Source organism: Lonchura striata, chromosome 14 (genome assembly GCF_050655825.1).
Source record: "Lonchura striata isolate lonStrDom1 chromosome 14, ASM5065582v1, whole genome shotgun sequence".
Classification (NCBI taxonomy): domain Eukaryota; kingdom Metazoa; phylum Chordata; class Aves; order Passeriformes; family Estrildidae; genus Lonchura; species Lonchura striata.
Genome location: NC_140716.1, coordinates 11,562,753 through 11,581,253, shown reverse-complemented (window position 1 = coordinate 11,581,253; position 18,501 = coordinate 11,562,753). Strand labels below are relative to the sequence as shown.

The following is an 18,501-nucleotide window of genomic DNA, read 5'->3' as shown; positions in this document are numbered from 1 at the left end:
GTTGGTTTTGGAGGGTTCTGTTCTAGCCTGTATTATTCATCCTGTACCTAAGGAAAAAAACCAAACCACCACTATTCAAAATCCCTTGATCTGGTGACACAGGGCATTTTGTTTTGTTTATGGCAAGCTGTTTCTTCAGATGCCAGCCACAGTATTTGCCTGAGCCAGGAGATGGAATAATGCTTTGGCAAGTGTAAGATCAATAAATGGGTACAGTGCCATTATACTGGAGTTAATAAAATGAGACATTCTGTGGGCTCCCGAAAACAAATATGTGAAATTAAATTTGTATGAGTCAATCAGCCTAGAAATCACTTGCCTATAGAGCCTGATGGCCTGTAATGTGCTTTAGGAGATAAGTAAGAACAAGGAAGCCTGTTCACGTGTGTTGCTGTTCTCAGCTGACTCTGGTTCACAGACTTATTGAAAGTGATTGTTGTTTGAATAAGCTGCTCCTGAAACCTTTGCTTTAAAAAATACCTCACAAATTGACCAACATGAATAATTTGATTAAAATTATCTTTAAATCAACTCTTCTCTAGGAAGACCTATATGTTTTGATTTCACTTGACCAGTTTTGCTGTGCCTGAAAACCTGTCTGTTGATAGTCATGAGCTAGTGTGAAGCAGCACTGCACAGCAAGGTGCTCTTCATTTTTGTTAATTCAGATGTGCCCTTAGATACCTGGTTCAATGTAAAGAGACTGTTCAATGTACCTGTGCAAAAGAGACTGTGGCATAAACTGTAGCAAAAAGATGATGAAAAATTTACAAAGCAGACTTGACCCACTTGGGTCTTTGTTACACAGCATGGCTGAAGGAAACAACCTCCTCTTGACTTGTGCTGTTAAACAAGTTAAGGCAAAATTAAAATATTCTCCAACTTAAGTCCCTGTTATATAGCTCTGTAAATAGGACTTTTTTTTTTTTTTTTTTTTTTTTTTGTAGGGGAGATCATGCTGTTTGCAGTATCCACAACAAAATTTGTGTAGAGAAATAATTGAATTTATGTTTTAGTTAAAATCCTTATCTGCTACAATATTTCACAGATTCAGGGAAGCAGAAGAGAGGGAATGTCATCCACCCGTCCCAGGTGGTGGCCAGGACTGTGCTCTGGGTTTTCCAGCCTGGCAATCAGGACCTTGTAGGAATGGCTTGGGTGTTTGGAGAAGAGGAAATCTTTAATCATGGTCCAGACAAGTGCGTTTTTGTGAGAAACTCAGTTGAACAGACTAAGGAAGGAGGTATTGTCCAGATGAGAGGATCCTGGGAGATGAGCAGAGGGGATGTGGTGGCACAGGGCAGGCAGGATGGGGAGGAGAAGGGTGAGGACTGTGTATGTAGCCTGTAGCTCACCTGTCTTAAATCTGCAGCTGTGTCAAAGGATTCCAAGTCTCATGCTGGGTTTCCATGTTTCCTGTTAGTGCTGATTCCCAAAATGTCCTGTATGTTCTGTGCCTCTGTGCCTGCTTTTCCCACCCAGAGCCTGGGGGGAGGGAGAGAAGGGGACATAGGAGAAGCAGAAATGTTTGCAGCTGGTTTGGTGGGTTCTCCATTGGGAAGGAGCGGATGCATATGAGGGTAAATTCACTCTCTTCTCCTTTTAGACTTGAGAGTGTGTCTACTAAATCTGCAGCCTTATTGCCTATGAATTGTGGAGATTTTGATCTTTTATATGCAGTAGTTTTTTCCCCCTCAGTGGAGCAGTTGCCATGCAGTCTCCAATTTACATGAATACTAAACAGAATGACACAAAAATGGTGTTGCTGTAACAAAACCTATTAATAGCTTTGCAGAGGGGCACTGACGCATCTGAATTAAAGCTGGGGAGAATAATCATCTTTGCAGACTAAGTTTTCCCAAGATGAGCAGGGACTTTAAGTACTCAAAGGTGCTTTCAAAGGGCAGTGATTTTCCAAATAGTTTCTTGAAATCAGGCTTGTTTGAGACATCCCAGCTTGGGCTGACACAAGCTGAGGCAAATGTCTCGAGTCACTGTTGGAAATTTCAGCTGAATGGCTGTGCTCGGAGCTCTGCCGAGCAGTATCACAGGATACCTTCTGTTTTCCTTGATAAATATTTGCTTTATTTAACAACTGTTACTTCCAAACACAAAGCATTTTCAGTACCTTGCTGGAACAGAGCTCTGGCAGTGAGAGGTGGGTGTGGATGGAAGTGCAGAGGGGCTGGTGCTGCCAGGGTTTCTGGTGGCAGTGCTGCACCCCAGGGATTTCCATATGCTTGTCTGGCTGCCCAGGCATCTCCCTCCCTGCACCTGTGCCAAACTGGGGTGCAGTTTGTTGGTTTAGCACCTGGCAGCATGGCCCTGGCACAGCAGGATGTGGTGGCTGGTACCTTCAGACCCTGCTGCTCCAAGTGCCCCGGGCAAGAGCTGGTGTTCCTGACATGCCATGCTGAGCCTGGATCTGAGCTGCAGCTGGTGACAGTGAGAGCTGAGGACCTTCATTTTGGGCCATCCAGATTACACCAGCTGAAAAATGCCTATCACAGATATTAAAAAAGTTATGCCCTCTTCTTTCAGGTCCAAGTGTGATTTCCCCAAGTTAAGAGTATTAAGAGCAGTTTGTTGTTGATACCGTGCTGGGTAGAGGCTTGCAGATGCTCCATGACAAAAAATGTAATTGCTAAGAATGTTGGTTTAGTTCAATATGTAACCAGAGCAAGCTCATAGTCTCTGCTGGTCACCTTGATAGAGCTTCCTTTTTTTGCAAATGTACAATCCCCATATTATCCCATAATCCCCTTAATGGAATATGTACATATTTGGAATACATGCTTACCAGAACTGTCTCTGTTATATGAAGTTTTGCCTAAACTCTGTATTTTAAAACAGTTATGTCAGAAAGGGAAGCAGAGCCTGTTATTGGTAAAGCAAAGGAGATTTTTGCCTTTTGTTTTCATTAAGTTGCCAAGTTAATTATGATTCCCTACACATGTGGATAAAAACCAGCAAGATCAGAAGGAAAACTGGCACTGATTTAAACTCAGATTTCAGAGCTGCACTGCAGGGTGCTGGTTTCATGTGAGACAAGACCATTTAGCTTTCTGAGACAAATCTTTCCCAGGGAGTGTTCTTTGGGCTATTGGAAAGCATCATACTGGATTTTTCCTGTGGACACAATCTGGCTTTTTGGTTATTACTGGTAGTTGACCATCTCTGTGTAGAAGTGGGGAATTTATGGCAAAGGTTTGCAAAGGACATAATGGACAGACTCAAAAAAAGAGATGGAAAGAGATGTGCTCTCAATCCTCCTGTGCTTTACCTGTTTCTCTAGGGTTGCCTTGTGATTTCCCTTGGGATTTTTTTCGTTTGTTTGGGTTTTTTTTAAGCCACCTCACTGGCATTGGTTTTATTTTAAGACTGGTCAAAGATGAGATACATAGTTCACTTCAGACAGCTCAATGTAATTGGTCTCATCTGTCAAATGTTTTCAGTCAGGCAAAGTATGACTGTGTCTTCTAAAACGAGAGCACAGAAAATATGGTCTATACTTAGGCTTTCATTATTTCTTACAGGACACAGGTATATCAGTCAAGCTGCAGCTAAAATTGATGTGGATTTTGATTATGATGGACCTCTGATGAAGACAGAAGTTCCTGGACCACGATCTAGAGTAAGTTTCCAAAGTGTAGTAACTTGTTTGTTTTTTTTTTTCTTTAGCTGTGTCTCACTTACTAGAAAACAGATTCATTTCAAACCTTAAATCTGATATGAATAAATATAATTCCATAAGTCTACACCCACTTTTATTCATTAATAAAATGCCCTTCTCTGAGAGGCAGAACTGAATCTTAACTGCCAAGTTCCCCTGTAATAATAATAATAATAATTCCCACAGAATAATTCAAAGCAAAGAGCATAATTTTAATAAAACATCTGATCAGGCTTGGTCACTTGTCCTCCTGCTGAAATAGAAACTTTTCCTGATTTGAAATAATGCTTTGGTTTTGAAATGAAGCAAGAGTTTGAATTTGCTGGATGTTGTTTTTCTCTGGCAGACTCAACATTTGTGCATGTGGTGGGTTTTGGTTTTTGTGAGTTTTTTTGTTTTTAATGAAAAGGAGCTGTCTTTCTAGAACCAATGTACCAGTATCCCTTCTGTGTGACTCTGGCTTCTCTTATTTTCTGATTTCTCTCTTGTTTTCTCAGTTCAGTTGGTCAATATAGAAGAGGCAGCTTTCCCTTTTTGGAGATTTACAGTTAAACTGTGTTTGCAGCCCGTTTAGCTCTGCATGCCACAGGTCATAGTTTTGACTGTAATATTTGCAAGATGCACCATGAAAGTTCCTGTGGCAGGTAGAGTTGCCTGGTAAGCACACAGGACTACAAAGTTTGCATATGATTTATGGGATCATAAAAAAGAAATATACATTCTCCATCAGTATTTGCTAATTACACACCTGAGACTGTGACATTTGTTTTTGTGCAGGAATTAATGAAGAAGCTGAATGGCATCCAGGTAATTTGTCAAGTTTTCTGTGTTTTGGGGGTGTTAACACTTTGATTTTAGAACTTGTTTTAAAATCCTTGTTTGTGCCACACAGAAAGGTGAAACACTGACTCCAGGTTTCCATGCTGAATACATTATGTGTGGTTTATTTATGCATTTGAGTAAAATCTTTTGTAGCATATATTGAATACTGCAGGATCATTTTGCTAGCACCAGAGTTTTTCTTTCAACATATGTGTTTAAACCATGTGCATTTAAAGAAAAACTTCAGAGTTGCTACAGAGTGGCCAATGAAAACAAGGTAGATTATGGCTTGAGTTTAAAAGTATGTCAGCCTAAGTACATATTGCCTTCCTAAGATGAGCAATTTATCCACGTCTGTGCTTCATTTCTGTAGAAAAAGTAAAGACTTGACCTTTTAAGAGTCATTATAAAATTAGCTCTACAGTTATTCCCATGCAGTGAATATAATGTGTCTTTTTATCCTTGCATTAGTTATTTTTATCAGATTTTGCTGTACAACCATTAGTTGCACCTTCCTACATACTACTACTTCTTAAAGCACTAATTGTTTTTTTTTTCTTGAAGAATGCAGAAGCTGTGCACTTCTTTTGCAATTATGAAGAGAGCCGAGGGAACTACCTCGTAGATGTAGATGGCAATCGCATGTTGGATCTCTACTCTCAGATTTCTTCCATCCCAATAGGTAGGAGGCAGCTGTGCCAGAATGTTTTGTTTTGCCTTCAACCTGTCATTTTCTTATCTCAGGCACTACCAGGGAAGTTGATTGATTAATTTTAGAAAACAGAGGTGACGTAATGAGCACCTTGTTGTGATCAGGGACAGCTCACTGCTGTGTACTGTGTAGTGGTGGGTTTGGATAGCTGAAGGAACTACAAATTCTATACCTAAAGCTCTCTTAAAGTGCTAGAAATAAGCTCTAGTATTAATCTCAATTTGAATGTGCAAGTTCCACAATTCAGGTTGTCTTTGTTGGTTTGGATCTGTAACAGTATGTTACTGTTTTAAACATTAATAAGCATAATATGGACATTATAACTTGAAATTATATGTTTTAGTTAACATTTCTATCTCAAAATAAGTGGGGGGCGGGGTGTGAAAAGGAGTGGGCCATGTGGACTGCAGCAGGATGAAACAAGCCCAGCAGTGAGCTGTGGTGCTGACTGAAAGCAAAGGTGGCAGCCCTTTTGTCTGGAGGAGCAGACACAGGGCCTGGCAAGTGCCTGGGAGAGTCAGATGATTGCTTTGTGAAACCTTTCAAGCAGAAGCAAGGCAGAACTGTGAGCCTCAGCTGCAAGGCATACAGGTTTCAGCTGGAGTTCAGTTCAGTCCAGTTTGTTTGCTCCTCATCCATGGTTCCTCTCAGCTGCTTAAAAATGCACTTCTGCAGAAGGAAAAGTTGCAGAAGTGCTGGGGTAATTTAAAAGGTAGTTCTTGTGCTATGTATAGAAACTGTGATGACTCAAAATCATCTCTACAGGCCTCCTTTCCTGGGAAACAATGTGATGTTCAGATTGTTACCAAACTTCTGGCATCTAAGACCTTGTGGCTGTGATGGGTGTTCACTTACCCCAGCCTTCTTTGCAGCCAGTGTTGTTGCTGTCCTGTAGCACTCAATTAGTGTGCTGATTTTAATAATTCCAGAACCCTGCAATGTCTGTAGCTTGCTTCCCCCAACACAAGTTCTCACTGCTTGGTATCTTTCAGGCTGCACTGAGATAATCTGGCCTCTGCTCATGAGGAAATAGGGGTGAGACACAGGAGCACAATGCTTGTATGCCAATGAGTTTGGATTTTAGGTTCTAGGAAAGGAGGTGCATTTACATGGCTTCCCATTCTTCACACAATAAATTGATTTGGAGAAACAAATCTTGTGTAGTCAAATGCACACTCCAAAGTATGAAAGTCAGTGCATACTCAAAGAAGGAAACTGTAGAGACAGTGCACTGAGGCTTTCTGACCTCAGTGCTGGGTGGTGCAAGCATACATCTTTTAATACAGTTTTGTGGATAAAATATTGAAGTGTTATGGAGGAAATATTTTCCTAATGGGCAGGGGCTCTGCAATTTCCTTTCTCTGGTTGAGTGAAACTGGTGATGTAGGGCAAGACTCCCGTGCTGTGACTGACCCTCCTAAGCTGTGTAGTTCCTCCTTCTCAAGAGGCAATGTCCTCCTGAGGACAAGCTGGGTTTATCCTAGGGAGCACATTCCTCAGTCCCAAAGGAACTATGATACAGTGCTTCTTGCACCTTCTCAGATCATGCCTCTGGGATGTGCAGCAGCAAAGAGTAAATGGAAATTTCAGACTTACAGGCTGATCTAAGCCTAACACACAACATTAATTTATGTGTTTCAGTTGTACTGAATGACAAGATTATCTGAAGCTGCCCAGGTTACTAATAATGTCCCTTTTGGTGACAGAGGAAGGGTCTGGATTGGGAGAGCAAAACAAGATCACAAGGTGCTTGTTAGTCATCTGTGCTTATCTCTTTGCAAGTAAATCCAATAAAACCTTTCATGAATCTGTCAGAACTCCCCAAGATTTAATAATGATCTGTTACACGAGAATATATTTATCAGCAGAGGTTGAGAAGTAATAAGTGCTGTGTGGAGAGATAAGAAATCAAGTATAAAAAACCTCTAGGCAAAGATGCTCTAGGCTGTCTCTAGCTGAAAAACAAAAATTGAAATCGTTTTTTACCACACTTTTATGGGCAGTTGTAGTACAGCTGTCCTTTCATCCTGCATCTATTCTGTCTAACAGAGTTAGAAACCCCATGGAGCCAAATGCAAGAAGGATGCTATTGACATGTTTGCCAGCAAACATCCTGGAATAGCAAATGAAACAATGTGTTTTTCAGTGCTGGAAAGGTCTGTTTTGTTTGGGGAGATGCAGAGAGGTGTAGTTTGATATTATTGACAGCAGCCTGCTGCTCGGTTGAAAGGATTCTTTGGGCTTTCTCCATCTCATTATTTTAGCAGGCTCTAGTTGTTTTTCCTTTTGCAGACAGGCACATTCATGAGCCTGGAGGACATGTACGTTCCTGTCACGCTGATCCAGACACCCAACAGGAGTGATGGAGCAGGTGCCCTTCCTTAGAGCCAGCTCTGAGAGCAGATTTGTAACACTGCAAACCCTTGTGCTGGTCATGGCACTGCAAAGAGTGCCTGTTTGCCACACCAGCCTGGAGCTGTTTTGACTTGTCTACCATAGTTATATAATGGTTATTCAAGCATTTACTTCTTGCTGGTGTTAGCTCCTGACTGTGAACCCACATGCCAGCTCAGCTTCTGTCACGCAGCCCGACTCTGCCATGGCAGCTGGGCTTTCAGGATCCTCTCTTCCTTCACTGAGGCACAAGGATGAAGACCAGACCCCTTGGCCTGAAGTGAAGAGAATGGCAGAAGGATCCTGTGTGGGTGCAAAAGGGTAAATCAGGGCTAACAGAGATTTGTGGTATGTAAGAGAATGGTCTCTCTGATACCATGGCATTCACATATGTAACACCAGCAACAGGATTACAGGTTCTTACAGGCAGCACCAGAGTTGATCCTTGAGCTTCCTAAACAATAGTAGCTGTGCTTTGGAGATTTCTAAAACACTTGATTTACTCTCAAAGGGGCACTCAGTGGCAGCCACAGGTGCAGTTCTCAAGGACACAGCTCTCAGTGTGTCATTCCCTCTAGCTGAACAACAGCTCTTCCCATGACAGCAGATGCCATGCAGATTTAGTTGTTCTGTGTCCCAAATAGCCACTGTTATTATCTTCATAATAATTGTAACAGATTTATCAGCATGACATGCTGTTAAAACAATATGGATATTCTCTTGTTTTCAGCTAAAATATTCCAAACTGAATTTATAATTGTTTTGTTAACACAGTCTCCTAATGCTCCATTGCTTAAACAGATTAATCAGGGCTGTTGTCATTCCACTGGAATGGGGATTCAGAAGCACAATAAGCTTTTGTAACAAAATTACCATGGTCTAACTTCTTGAGCAGTGGGGAAGATGAGGTTTCCAACTGTTTCTACAAGGAAATGTAAAAGATGGTGTTAATCTCTGGTGCTGGTATTTTATACATTAGAGATCAGGCTTTAAATGAAATTTCTGGCCTCCTTTGAAGATTATTTTTCTTAACAGTAGATAAATTGGTTTTGCCTGTAAGCAAGCAAGTTATCCTGTAGACTATCAATGGGTAGAAATTAAGCACCTTCATAGTGTTAAAACTGAAGCTTAGTTTCTTAGTAAGAATGATAAACTGTTGGATATTTTTCCAAGCAAAACTTTGTCAAAATAAGGAAATGGGCGTGCCAGAGCTCCCAGCAGCAGTGCTGTGCTGTGCCCTGCACCCAGACAGGCTGCTGAGGGGCAAAGAGCCCAGAGGTTTGTCCTACTTCAAAAGAAGTCTCATTATGAGTAGTTAAAAATATACAGGTTGCACATAAACAGTCAAGCATGAAGTTATGGTTATTCTCTACATTATGCTTTACATTACTTCATTGAAACCAGATAGAAAGAACTGCTTTCTTTCTTTGTTCTTTTTAATTAGGTTACAGCCATCCCTCTCTGATCAAGCTTTTACAGCAGCCACAGAACCTGGTAAGTGAATTAGAACATGGAGGATGTGAAGGAGATCTCTCTCTCCTTGTTATGGGCTTTCTCTGTTTTTCTTAGACTGATAGTGAATGCTAATGTTTCCATTTAATGTATGATAGGATCTGCTTGCTTTACTTCTCACTAGATGAAAAGAGCTTTGTTGTGTTTAAGAAGACACCAAGACCTATAGGAAGTTTTACAAGTAGTAAACATTTGGGTGTTGTAAGCCTTTGATATATTTTCAGTCACATTTAAATCATAGTTCTAATGTACTGTCTCAAATTAACCATTTTAATAATGTTTTCTGAAGATTTTTTGAGCCTTACACGTCTTGGAATGAGTATTTGTGCTGAGAAAGACTGAAGGATGCTGATAAATGTGCAAACTTGAGGTGCACTGAAAATATGAGTGTTTTGGGAGAAGTTGTGTCTCCCTCTGGAGACCCATTGAGAGTTAACTTATCAATGCTCAACCTTTAATTTCAGTCATTACTTGTCCAACAAGAAAAACAACAAACAAAAGAAAAGGGCAAATAAAGCTGCTTGGCAGTTGGCAAATTTATTGATCTTGTCCTTCTCTGAGAAAATTTAATTTAAAATAAAGAGTAGCACGGTATGAATCAAATAAGATTACCCACAAAGGCCAAGAACAGCAATGAATCAATTTTAATCCGTGACACAATTTAAATTAATTGCATAAATGTGACATTCATCTCCATTAATGCACTGGGGAGGCTGAGGGGCTTTTTCCAGAGCTGCTCCTTAGAAACCCCTGTATGGGTTGCAGGCTGCTGTTCCCTGATACCAAAATTACTTTTCCCAAAGGTGTGAATCCTGATGTGGTCAGTTCACTGCACCACTGGCATTGGAAGGGACCTCAGGTGGTCTCTTGGCCAACCTCCTGCTCTGAGATGGGTGGCTGTGAGATGAGACCAGGGTGCTCAGGGTTTTATCTGGGACCTTGAAGACCTCCAAAAGAGCAGTCTGTTTAGTGAAACACTTCACTGTTCTCTTCCTGCAAAACCTTTTCCCTGCACCCAAATCAGTCCTTCTCATGCTTTGATTCATGCCCATGGCTTCTCATCTTCCACTGAAGAGCCTGGAGCCTGGCTCCACCTTCCCAGTGTTCCAAAATGGTCTGTCTTGAAGATCAGTAAAGATGAAAATGCTGCTATCCTAACTGAATTCAGCTACTCAAACTGGAAGCAAGTAATAAAGATTTTAAAGCATATTTCCTGTGTGTAAGGAAAATGAAGATTGAGCAGCTAAAATGGCAAAATTGAAGAGGAAATGTCAGTGTGCATGCATCTTTCCTAAGGTGTCCTGCAAGAATAAAGTAGTGAGGATTAGATAGAAAAATATATGCTAAGGCAGGAATAGTAGTCTCTGCCTTAAAACTACTTGTGCCATGATACAGATTTCTGGCTGATATTTATAATTAGAATAAAATAGAACTGCTTTGATATCAACATATTTTCCATGTGATAGTAAGACCTAACAATTCCTCTTCCTTTGTCTTTTTAGAGCACTTTTATCAACAGACCTGCCCTAGGGATTTTACCTCCAGAGAATTTTACAGAAAAACTGAAGGAGTCTTTGCTATCAGTAAGTTTGAGATACCTGTGGACTGATCACTATCATTATCACCACTGTTGTTATCATTTTGCACTATACTTGTGTTCAGTATTTCAAGAGTAATTTTCTGTCTTTGCTGACAGGTGGCTCCTAAGGGTTTGTCACAGGTGATGACCATGTCTTGTGGATCCTGCTCTAATGAAAATGCCTTTAAAGCAATATTCATGTGGTACAGAGTAAGTAAAACATTAAGGTATTTTTGTAGGTTTAGATGTAGAAATGATTATTTAGTCATAATCAGATTTGTTATTGCAAAACAATGTGAGGCTTGGAGGTTGACTTGCTTATGATGTTGTTTATATTCAATCTAGTATAAAATCTTTATTAAAACCTCTTCATCTAAGCTTTTACTTTATATTGACACAACTTTAGAAGTCACAAAGTAAAGGAAATAAAGAGAATGCAGATTGTAGTCAGCATGTGAAAGCCACAGACAGGGTATTCCTGGAATCCAGTCCTGAATATGAGCATCCCTGGTTTGTGGTTCAGCCATAAATGCATTGGTTACAACAATAGGAACACTCATGTTGGGTTGTTTGGGTTTTTTGCAGAACAAGGAGAGGGGCCATAATAATGTCACAAAAGAAGAACTGGAATCTTGCATGATTAACCAGGTAACATTTGTTCTTTACCACACCTACAGATGTACCACTGATTTGGGCTTGGAAGAGAAGACTGGGAGGGAAAGTTTGGTTCCCTACATGTGAAGTGGAATCCAGGCTTTGTACATTTAGGAAATGGTGAAATACAGGCTGTTCCCAGCAAATATCTGGGAGTCATCAGGAATGCATGGGGGTGCAGCACAGGGGAGCCCCAGCCTCTCCTCACTGAGCCCCCAGTGCCCCAAGGCCACTCCCAGGCACAGCCACCCCATAAACAAATGCTTCTAATTTGTGTACAAAGGGGTGACTGTGCTGAAGGCTCAGCCTGGTCTGAGCTCACCTGTGCATGATGCCAGACCACAACATCCACCAAGGATTCATCCATGTACAGCCCGGGGTTTGGGAGCTGGGCAGGGTTAGGGCTGACCCGTGTGCTTACCGAGGGGGAGGCTGTAACAATTTGTGGTGCCTGCTGGGAGAGGAGCTCAGGGGGCAGTGGGGGGATGTTTCCCCCGGGCTGACCCCACTGTGTGCTCTGCTTGCAGCCCCCTGGCTGCCCTGACTACGCCATGCTCTCCTTCATGGGCGGCTTCCACGGCAGGACCCTGGGTAAGCTGTCCCTGTCCCCCTCACCCCTCAACTCACTCTGCTTGTCCTTACACACACAGTGCCAGTGGAGAAGCTGGAGGTTCATTAAGGGTTGCCTTAGAAGCCCCGCTAGCACTGGAATGCTTGAGTGACAGTAGGAATTGATTTTGTGTTTTTTGAAAAATTCTTTTCAGACAGGCTTTTATTTTCATTCTGAATCTGCAGTTTCCTGTCTGTACTCATGAAAATCCAACTCCTGGGGTAAAATCACCACAAACATGCTGTCACTCACTTTTACTGGTTTATATCAGCTCAGTCCTTGTTCTGAGCATGTTACCTGAGAGTGCTGTAGCTGTGAGCTTTGTGTCTTTGGAGGGATGAAATCCACCTTGTCTGAGCAACCTGTTCAGACTGACAGAGGTTCTCCTGCTCTTCTGGAACGGTGCATGTGGAAACTGATGCTTAAGATCTAGAGCAATCCATTTAAGCTTGACTAAATCCAATTACCCAGTATTTCAGAAGACAGTAAAAACACAGAGCAGTTAAGAGAATTCTATAGTCAGGCCATTTTTCACCTCTTGGTGGCTTTTTTTTTCTTGTATTGGTCCTAGATGGGTATTATTTTAATTATTCCCTCTCTGGGCTTAGGTTGCTTAGCTACAACTCACTCTAAAGCAATTCACAAACTGGACATTCCCTCACTGGACTGGCCTATTGCTCCATTTCCAAGGCTAAAGTATCCCCTGGAAGACTTTGTGAAAGAGAATCAACAGGAAGAAGCCCGTTGTTTAGAGGAGGTAAAAAATTCCCTGGCAGCTTTCTGTTGTTTTTGATTTGAAATAATGAATAGTGTTGGTAGGATTAGTGCTTGTCACTAAAAGAATGTTTTCAGGGATTGGAACAGCCTGTGATTGGACCAGCATTCACTGTTGTGTGCAGTCAGACCTGTCTCCCTGCCAGCTCACTGGGAATTCAGGGCTGCATCAGTGATACCAAAGTGAAATTTCACCCTCAGAACTTGCTTGTATCACAGTGAACTCGTCTGCCAACTCTTGCCAGAGGGCCATGGGCTGAGAGAGAGCACAGTGTGGATAAGTGTGGATAGCCCTTTCTGCAGAGAAAACCTCTTAAGAGTATTTCAGCCTTTCCAGCTCCTCCATGGCAGCTTCTGGCATAAAGCTCTGACTGTGCAGAGATGGACCTGCCAGTCCACTTAGCCAAACCTGCCTCACTTCAGAGAACACAGCACAGCAAATGCTGTGCTTCCCTGGGGCTGCTCCAGGGTAGCTCTGGTGGGAGAAGTGCAATGCTGGATGCCATTATTTTAAAACAAACATTATTTTAAAAACCAACAGAACAACCAGAAACCCAAACCTTTTCTTTGCAAGTCTGTGCTTGGCTTACTGGCCCCCTTTGGAAGACATTGCCTTGCACAGCCTGCAGGGGCTGTGGCCCTGAGGGGTGTGAAGGATTTCAAGCACAAAAACACCATTAATTGCAGCAACTGGCACGAGGAGGTTAATGAGAATTATCTGTCAGCCCCTTACAACAGGACTTTTGCACTATTTCATCTGATTAATTTTAATATATCTGAAGTAGGTGACTGGAAAAAGAATTTTCCAGATGACCTTTTCTAACACATTAGCAGAGTTTTGGTTTATGACACAAAATCCATCCCCTTCCATATCACTTAGGTAGAATGACAGCAGTGGCACAGTGAGCTGCAGTGGTGCTCAGCACACTGCCAGCTGAACCTGGCTAGAGCTTTCACAGCACTGTAGATAAATGTGCAGCTAGTTACAGTGTGATTAGGACATGGTGAAAACCCATTCAGGAGCAGCAAGGCAGTGGTAAATGCTGGAGGAACCACTTGTTAATCCTCTATGCCTCCTGGTACCTTTATAGCCAGGAATTTCCTCCCGGTACCTTTATAGCCAGGAATTTCCATGCAAAGTTGAAGGTCTGATGAGATTTCATCTAGCTAGGAGGAAATGTGCAAATGTTCTGGAAGGAGGCAGTACTATAAGTGTTTGTTTTACAGGTGGAAGACCTGATTGTAAAGTACAGGAAAAAGAAGAAGATTGTGGCTGGAATCATTGTGGAACCGATACAGTCAGAGGGTGGGGACAATCATGCTTCAGATGACTTCTTCAGAAAGCTGCGAGATATTGCCAGAAAGGTGATAAAACATTTCTCTGGGCACTCAGGGATAGCTAAAACATGCACCCACACACTGTGGGTGTCTCCAGAGGCTTTGCCCTGCCCCAGGCTCTTGGAGGGTTTCACAGGCCTCCTTAGCAGCAGTCAGGGTAGTTCTGTACCACATACCAGCAATCCCTGCTCTCTTCCATTTGATTCAAACCTCATGCTTTCCCCAGTCCAATAAATTATCTTCTAATTTCAAAGTGAGAAAGAAATTACTCTGATTCATTAGCTATGAATTTTGCAGGTGTGTTCTTTAAATGATTATGCTTGTTGGTTGAGAAGATTCCACTTCTGAAGCAGTTGTGAAAAGTATAAACTTTTAATGACATGTTTTTAATTGCAAAAAAAAACCCTGAAACACGACTTGAGTCCAGCCATAGTGCTGATGTTCCAATAAAACAATGAAAAGGACAGATGTCTCGGTACTTGAAATGTAAAGTTACCTATTTAGAAGCTATGACCCTCAGTAATGCTTACTCCATGCTTTTTTTCACCCTCAAAAAAACATTTGTGTGCTGAAGAGATGCTGCCACAAGTAGCTACCCATTGCTTTTAAATACAGAATTATGATATAGCTTGCTCTCCCTGTCACAAAGTTTGTACAAAATAGTCCTTCACATAAAAACCCCACATTGCCAGCTCACAAGTAGCTCTTTCAGCAGAGTTGTCTGAAAGGCAGCTTTTCATGCCCCCTAAAATGGACCAGCTCATGCTGCTGGTACTGCCTCTGTGCCACATAATGCCTGACTCTGACTGGGGGCAGAGACTTCATCTTTCCAACAAATTCCTAGAAATGACACTCTGCTTCCCTCAGGGGCTTTCTTTGAAAATGCCACCTCTGCTCTTCCCAGATGTTTTCAGGTGTCCTCTAGAAGTGCTGAAGACTATATAAAAACATATACATGATGAGTACGGGTAGAAAACAAGTTTCTAGTGCCTTCCTGAAGAAAGAACTGGATTTTTAATTGTGAAATCTGACACGAGTGGCATTGGTGATGGGGCTGAGGAGGGGAGGTTGGGGCAGTGAAGGAAGAGGAAGGAGGGGTGTAGCCTGTGATTGGCTTGTGTTGCTGTGTTCACTAAGGGAGGTGTTTTGGGTTTGGGAAGGAGGGCTCACATTCCCTGCTCCTCACGTGTGTCTCTGCAGCATGGCTGTGCTTTCCTGGTGGACGAGGTGCAGACGGGAGGCGGCTGCACAGGAAAGTTCTGGGCACACGAGCACTGGGGCCTGGATGACCCAGCGGATGTGGTAACATTCAGTAAGAAGATGATGACAGGAGGGTTTTTCCACAAAGAGGAGTTCAGGCCAAATGCTGTAAGATTTTTGATGAAACTTGGACTCTGTGCTGGTTGGTGACCCCCTGAGGAGTGTGTGTAACATCTGTGGAAGGGACAAGGTTTCCTCCAGCAGTGCAGGTTCAGCTGGATGGGGCTGCTGTTTCACACAAACTTGCTGTGTGCTCACACAACAGTTGTCATCACATCTTCACTTTTATTCCAGTTGTTGTCAGTCACCAAGGTCATAAAGCTGGTGTGGGGGAGAGGAGAACTGGGTTAAGCCTAATGGAATAAACCTTCAGTACAAAATCCAACCACAAACTGACACCTTCTCCTGTAGGGCAACGGGAATTTCAAAGCTTGTATGTCAGCATTTCAGATTCTGTCAGCAAAATTTCTTCTTTGCACTAATGACATTTTAGATGTAATAAATGAAAGGTCAAATTAAGGGGAAGAACATAAAGCTTAGTGTAAAGCCTGTATAAATGATGCTGATTTCCTGTCATCTGTAGCTGTGTTTCTGTGAGACATCAGAGTAGCAAGGCAGAGTGCACTAAATGAGAAGCATGAAGTAATCACCCTGAAGAATTCAGTGTTTCAGCTCAGCAATGGGATTTAGCTTTACAACATAAAAAAGGGGGTTGGTGAGATTAGTGCTTCCCTTTTCATATCCACGTTTGCATTGCCAATGTGATGCCTTGCTTCTCTTAATTTATAGTGATTTGCCTGTTAACATGTTCCACAACTCTTTTTCCACTCTTTCCCAAGCCCTACCGGATTTTTAACACCTGGCTTGGAGATCCATCCAAGAACCTTATGCTTGCTGAAGTCATTAAGGTTATTAAAACAGAAGACCTTCTAAACAATGCAACCCATGCTGGGAAAGCACTACTGACTGGGCTGCTGGATCTGCAGGTAAACATCTGGAAGAATTGTGGATAAAAAGGAGAAATTGGTGCTGAAGTAGGATCTGACCTCATCCAGTTTAAACACTTGGGCTGAAGAGATAGAGCTGGGGTCTAGACAATTATAGTAACTTCAAAACAGGCCTGAATAACTGTGTCCCATTTGGAATTGAAATAAACCTTCTTTTACTGACTTAAAAATGTTAGGTTTATGTAGCTTAATCCAATATAAAGGGTGATCCCCAAAATATCTGAAGATATGTACTGCAGCTAATTAAATTACTTTGCTAGAAGGCTTTGTTACCATAAGCCATTAGTATTCCTTGTCCTAAAGTTCTTTTCAAAGGAAGGTCCTTTCATATTTTGTTCCAGTTCTGCCAGGCTGTTGAAGTAAGAAAATTGTATTTTTTTCTCCCTTGTTTAAGGGAGATTCCTTACAGCTTCTACTGTGGAGCTCTACAGACAGGCATTTAAAGATAGGCTTGCAGGTGCTCACCTCTCAAAGGCATTTTGCACAGAATAACCCCAAACACAGTCTCTGCTCTCGCCACCCCTTTAACACATTGCAGGCAGGAGAGCACAGAATACTATAATCTCATACTTTGGAGGGCCAGAATACAACTAGTCCTATCCAAAAGATTGCTCTTCCAAATATGAGGTCTGTGATTGAGAATAAGTGATGCAGATACTACTGGCAAGGGTTTCAGTGCAGGGTAAGAATGAGCTGTTTTCTAGCCCCAGTGCAGATGGTTTATGCTCGGTTTTTCCTGGAGTCCATGGTAGATGTAAATAAGGTGTGTTATGCTCATTCTAAAGAATGTTTTACTTGACCCAGCTCATGGGTCAATTCACTCTCCCTCCCTGCTTTGTGTGGAGCTCTGCAGGCTGAGCAGAGCACGAGGCCATGTGAGCCATGCTCCACTCCAGCGGAGCGAGGAGGCAGCAGGGTTTCCTCCTGGCAGAGCCAGCCTTGCCACCAGGTGCCCTCTATTGCAGCACCTGCCATGTGCTTGTCTCTCCTCTCTCTGCAGGCTCGTTACCCCCATCTCATCAGCAGAGTGAGAGGAAGAGGAACATTCTGTTCGTTTGACACTCCAAACGATGCAACTAGAAACAAGTTAATTACAATAGCCAGAAACAAAGGTAAGAAACTTTGTGTGCGTGGATGAGCTTCACATGACAAACAGTAGCATTCACTTGTGGAGGTAATACTTCACATTTTCCTTTTCATATCATGCATGAGTATTTCTGTATCAGAGGACAGTAGTGAAATGACAAAGTTGGATTTAGACTTTTCTGGAAATACTTGTCAGAAACCTCAGAGCAGTCTGTTGTGTGGTGTGCATTTACCAGTCTCTGCAGGTCTGAGGTTAGTGGAAGAGATCTGTGTAGGGTCTGAGTTTTTGTGACATCAGGTTCAGAGTCCTCTGCAGTGATTTTAGGTGCCCATGGACATGGCTTACTTTTAGAAACAGGAAAGTTAGAAGAAAGTAGACGTCACTCAGGAAAATACAGGGAGAAGAACGCTGAGTTTTATAAATATATTTCTATACCTCATGATTAAATACAAGTGTCTAAAATGGGCACAGATCTACAGTGACATCCCTCTTTTCCCACAGAACTGTTAACAGCTGCAGACAGGCCCAGGTATCCAGAGGAGAACCTTGGGCTCCACACCTAACCTTCTCTTTGACTGTGGGCCCTGTGTTTGCTACTGTCTGTTTTTGCTGTTACTACTATCTCTTGAAAGAAGCAGGCAGGGTGCATCTAAACTGTGGTGAAACCAAACTTTTATACTGTAAAAGCCACCATTTTTTGTTCTTAGAAACTAAGCCAGCAGGGAGAGAAGACAAGTGGTTTGTTTCATAGGAAACTAAGGTTCTGCTTTGAGGCAGGGTAAGATCAGCTTAATAATATGGATTCTCATTCAAACACTTCTAAGAATTTATTTTAGGTTAAAAGTTAAAGCACTTGCAGGGAGAGGTTTGCAGGCACTGAGACATTTTAACTTTTTTGTCATAAAAAAAACCCAAATTAGTTTAAAAACCAATGCAAAGAAACCACCTGTGTTCTTGTTGTGGCACCATGACACTTCACCAGGAGAGTACTGCAGCTCTGAAATCTCAGATGTGTTTGAGCTCTGTGCTGGATGGGTTGTTTCCATTGCTGTCAGGATTAGTCCCAATACTTCAAGTGT

General features: G+C 42.1%; 1 protein-coding gene across 5 annotated transcripts in view; it reads left to right on the top strand.

Moving 5' to 3' along the window:
* The window catches only part of ABAT (4-aminobutyrate aminotransferase), a 50,602-nt gene that overhangs the window by 29,716 nt on the left and 2,385 nt on the right, over window positions 1-18,501 (top strand). For 3 of the 5 annotated variants that reach the window (XM_021539922.3, XM_021539924.4, XM_021539923.4), the window contains exons 3-15: window positions 3,537-3,634; window positions 4,451-4,480; window positions 5,060-5,177; window positions 9,046-9,095; window positions 10,616-10,696; window positions 10,810-10,902; window positions 11,278-11,340; window positions 11,874-11,937; window positions 12,565-12,713; window positions 13,958-14,095; window positions 15,269-15,436; window positions 16,168-16,314; window positions 17,336-17,447. In XM_021539922.3, the coding sequence (XP_021395597.1) occupies window positions 3,537-3,634; window positions 4,451-4,480; window positions 5,060-5,177; window positions 9,046-9,095; window positions 10,616-10,696; window positions 10,810-10,902; window positions 11,278-11,340; window positions 11,874-11,937; window positions 12,565-12,713; window positions 13,958-14,095; window positions 15,269-15,436; window positions 16,168-16,314; window positions 17,336-17,447 (1,311 nt within the window). Of the gene's footprint in view, window positions 1-3,536; window positions 3,635-4,170; window positions 4,331-4,450; window positions 4,481-5,059; window positions 5,178-9,045; window positions 9,096-10,615; window positions 10,697-10,809; window positions 10,903-11,277; window positions 11,341-11,873; window positions 11,938-12,564; window positions 12,714-13,957; window positions 14,096-15,268; window positions 15,437-16,167; window positions 16,315-17,335; window positions 17,448-18,501 lie in introns of all 5 variants that reach the window. The other 2 variants (XM_085592397.1, XM_085592396.1) reach the window with 1 other exon arrangement.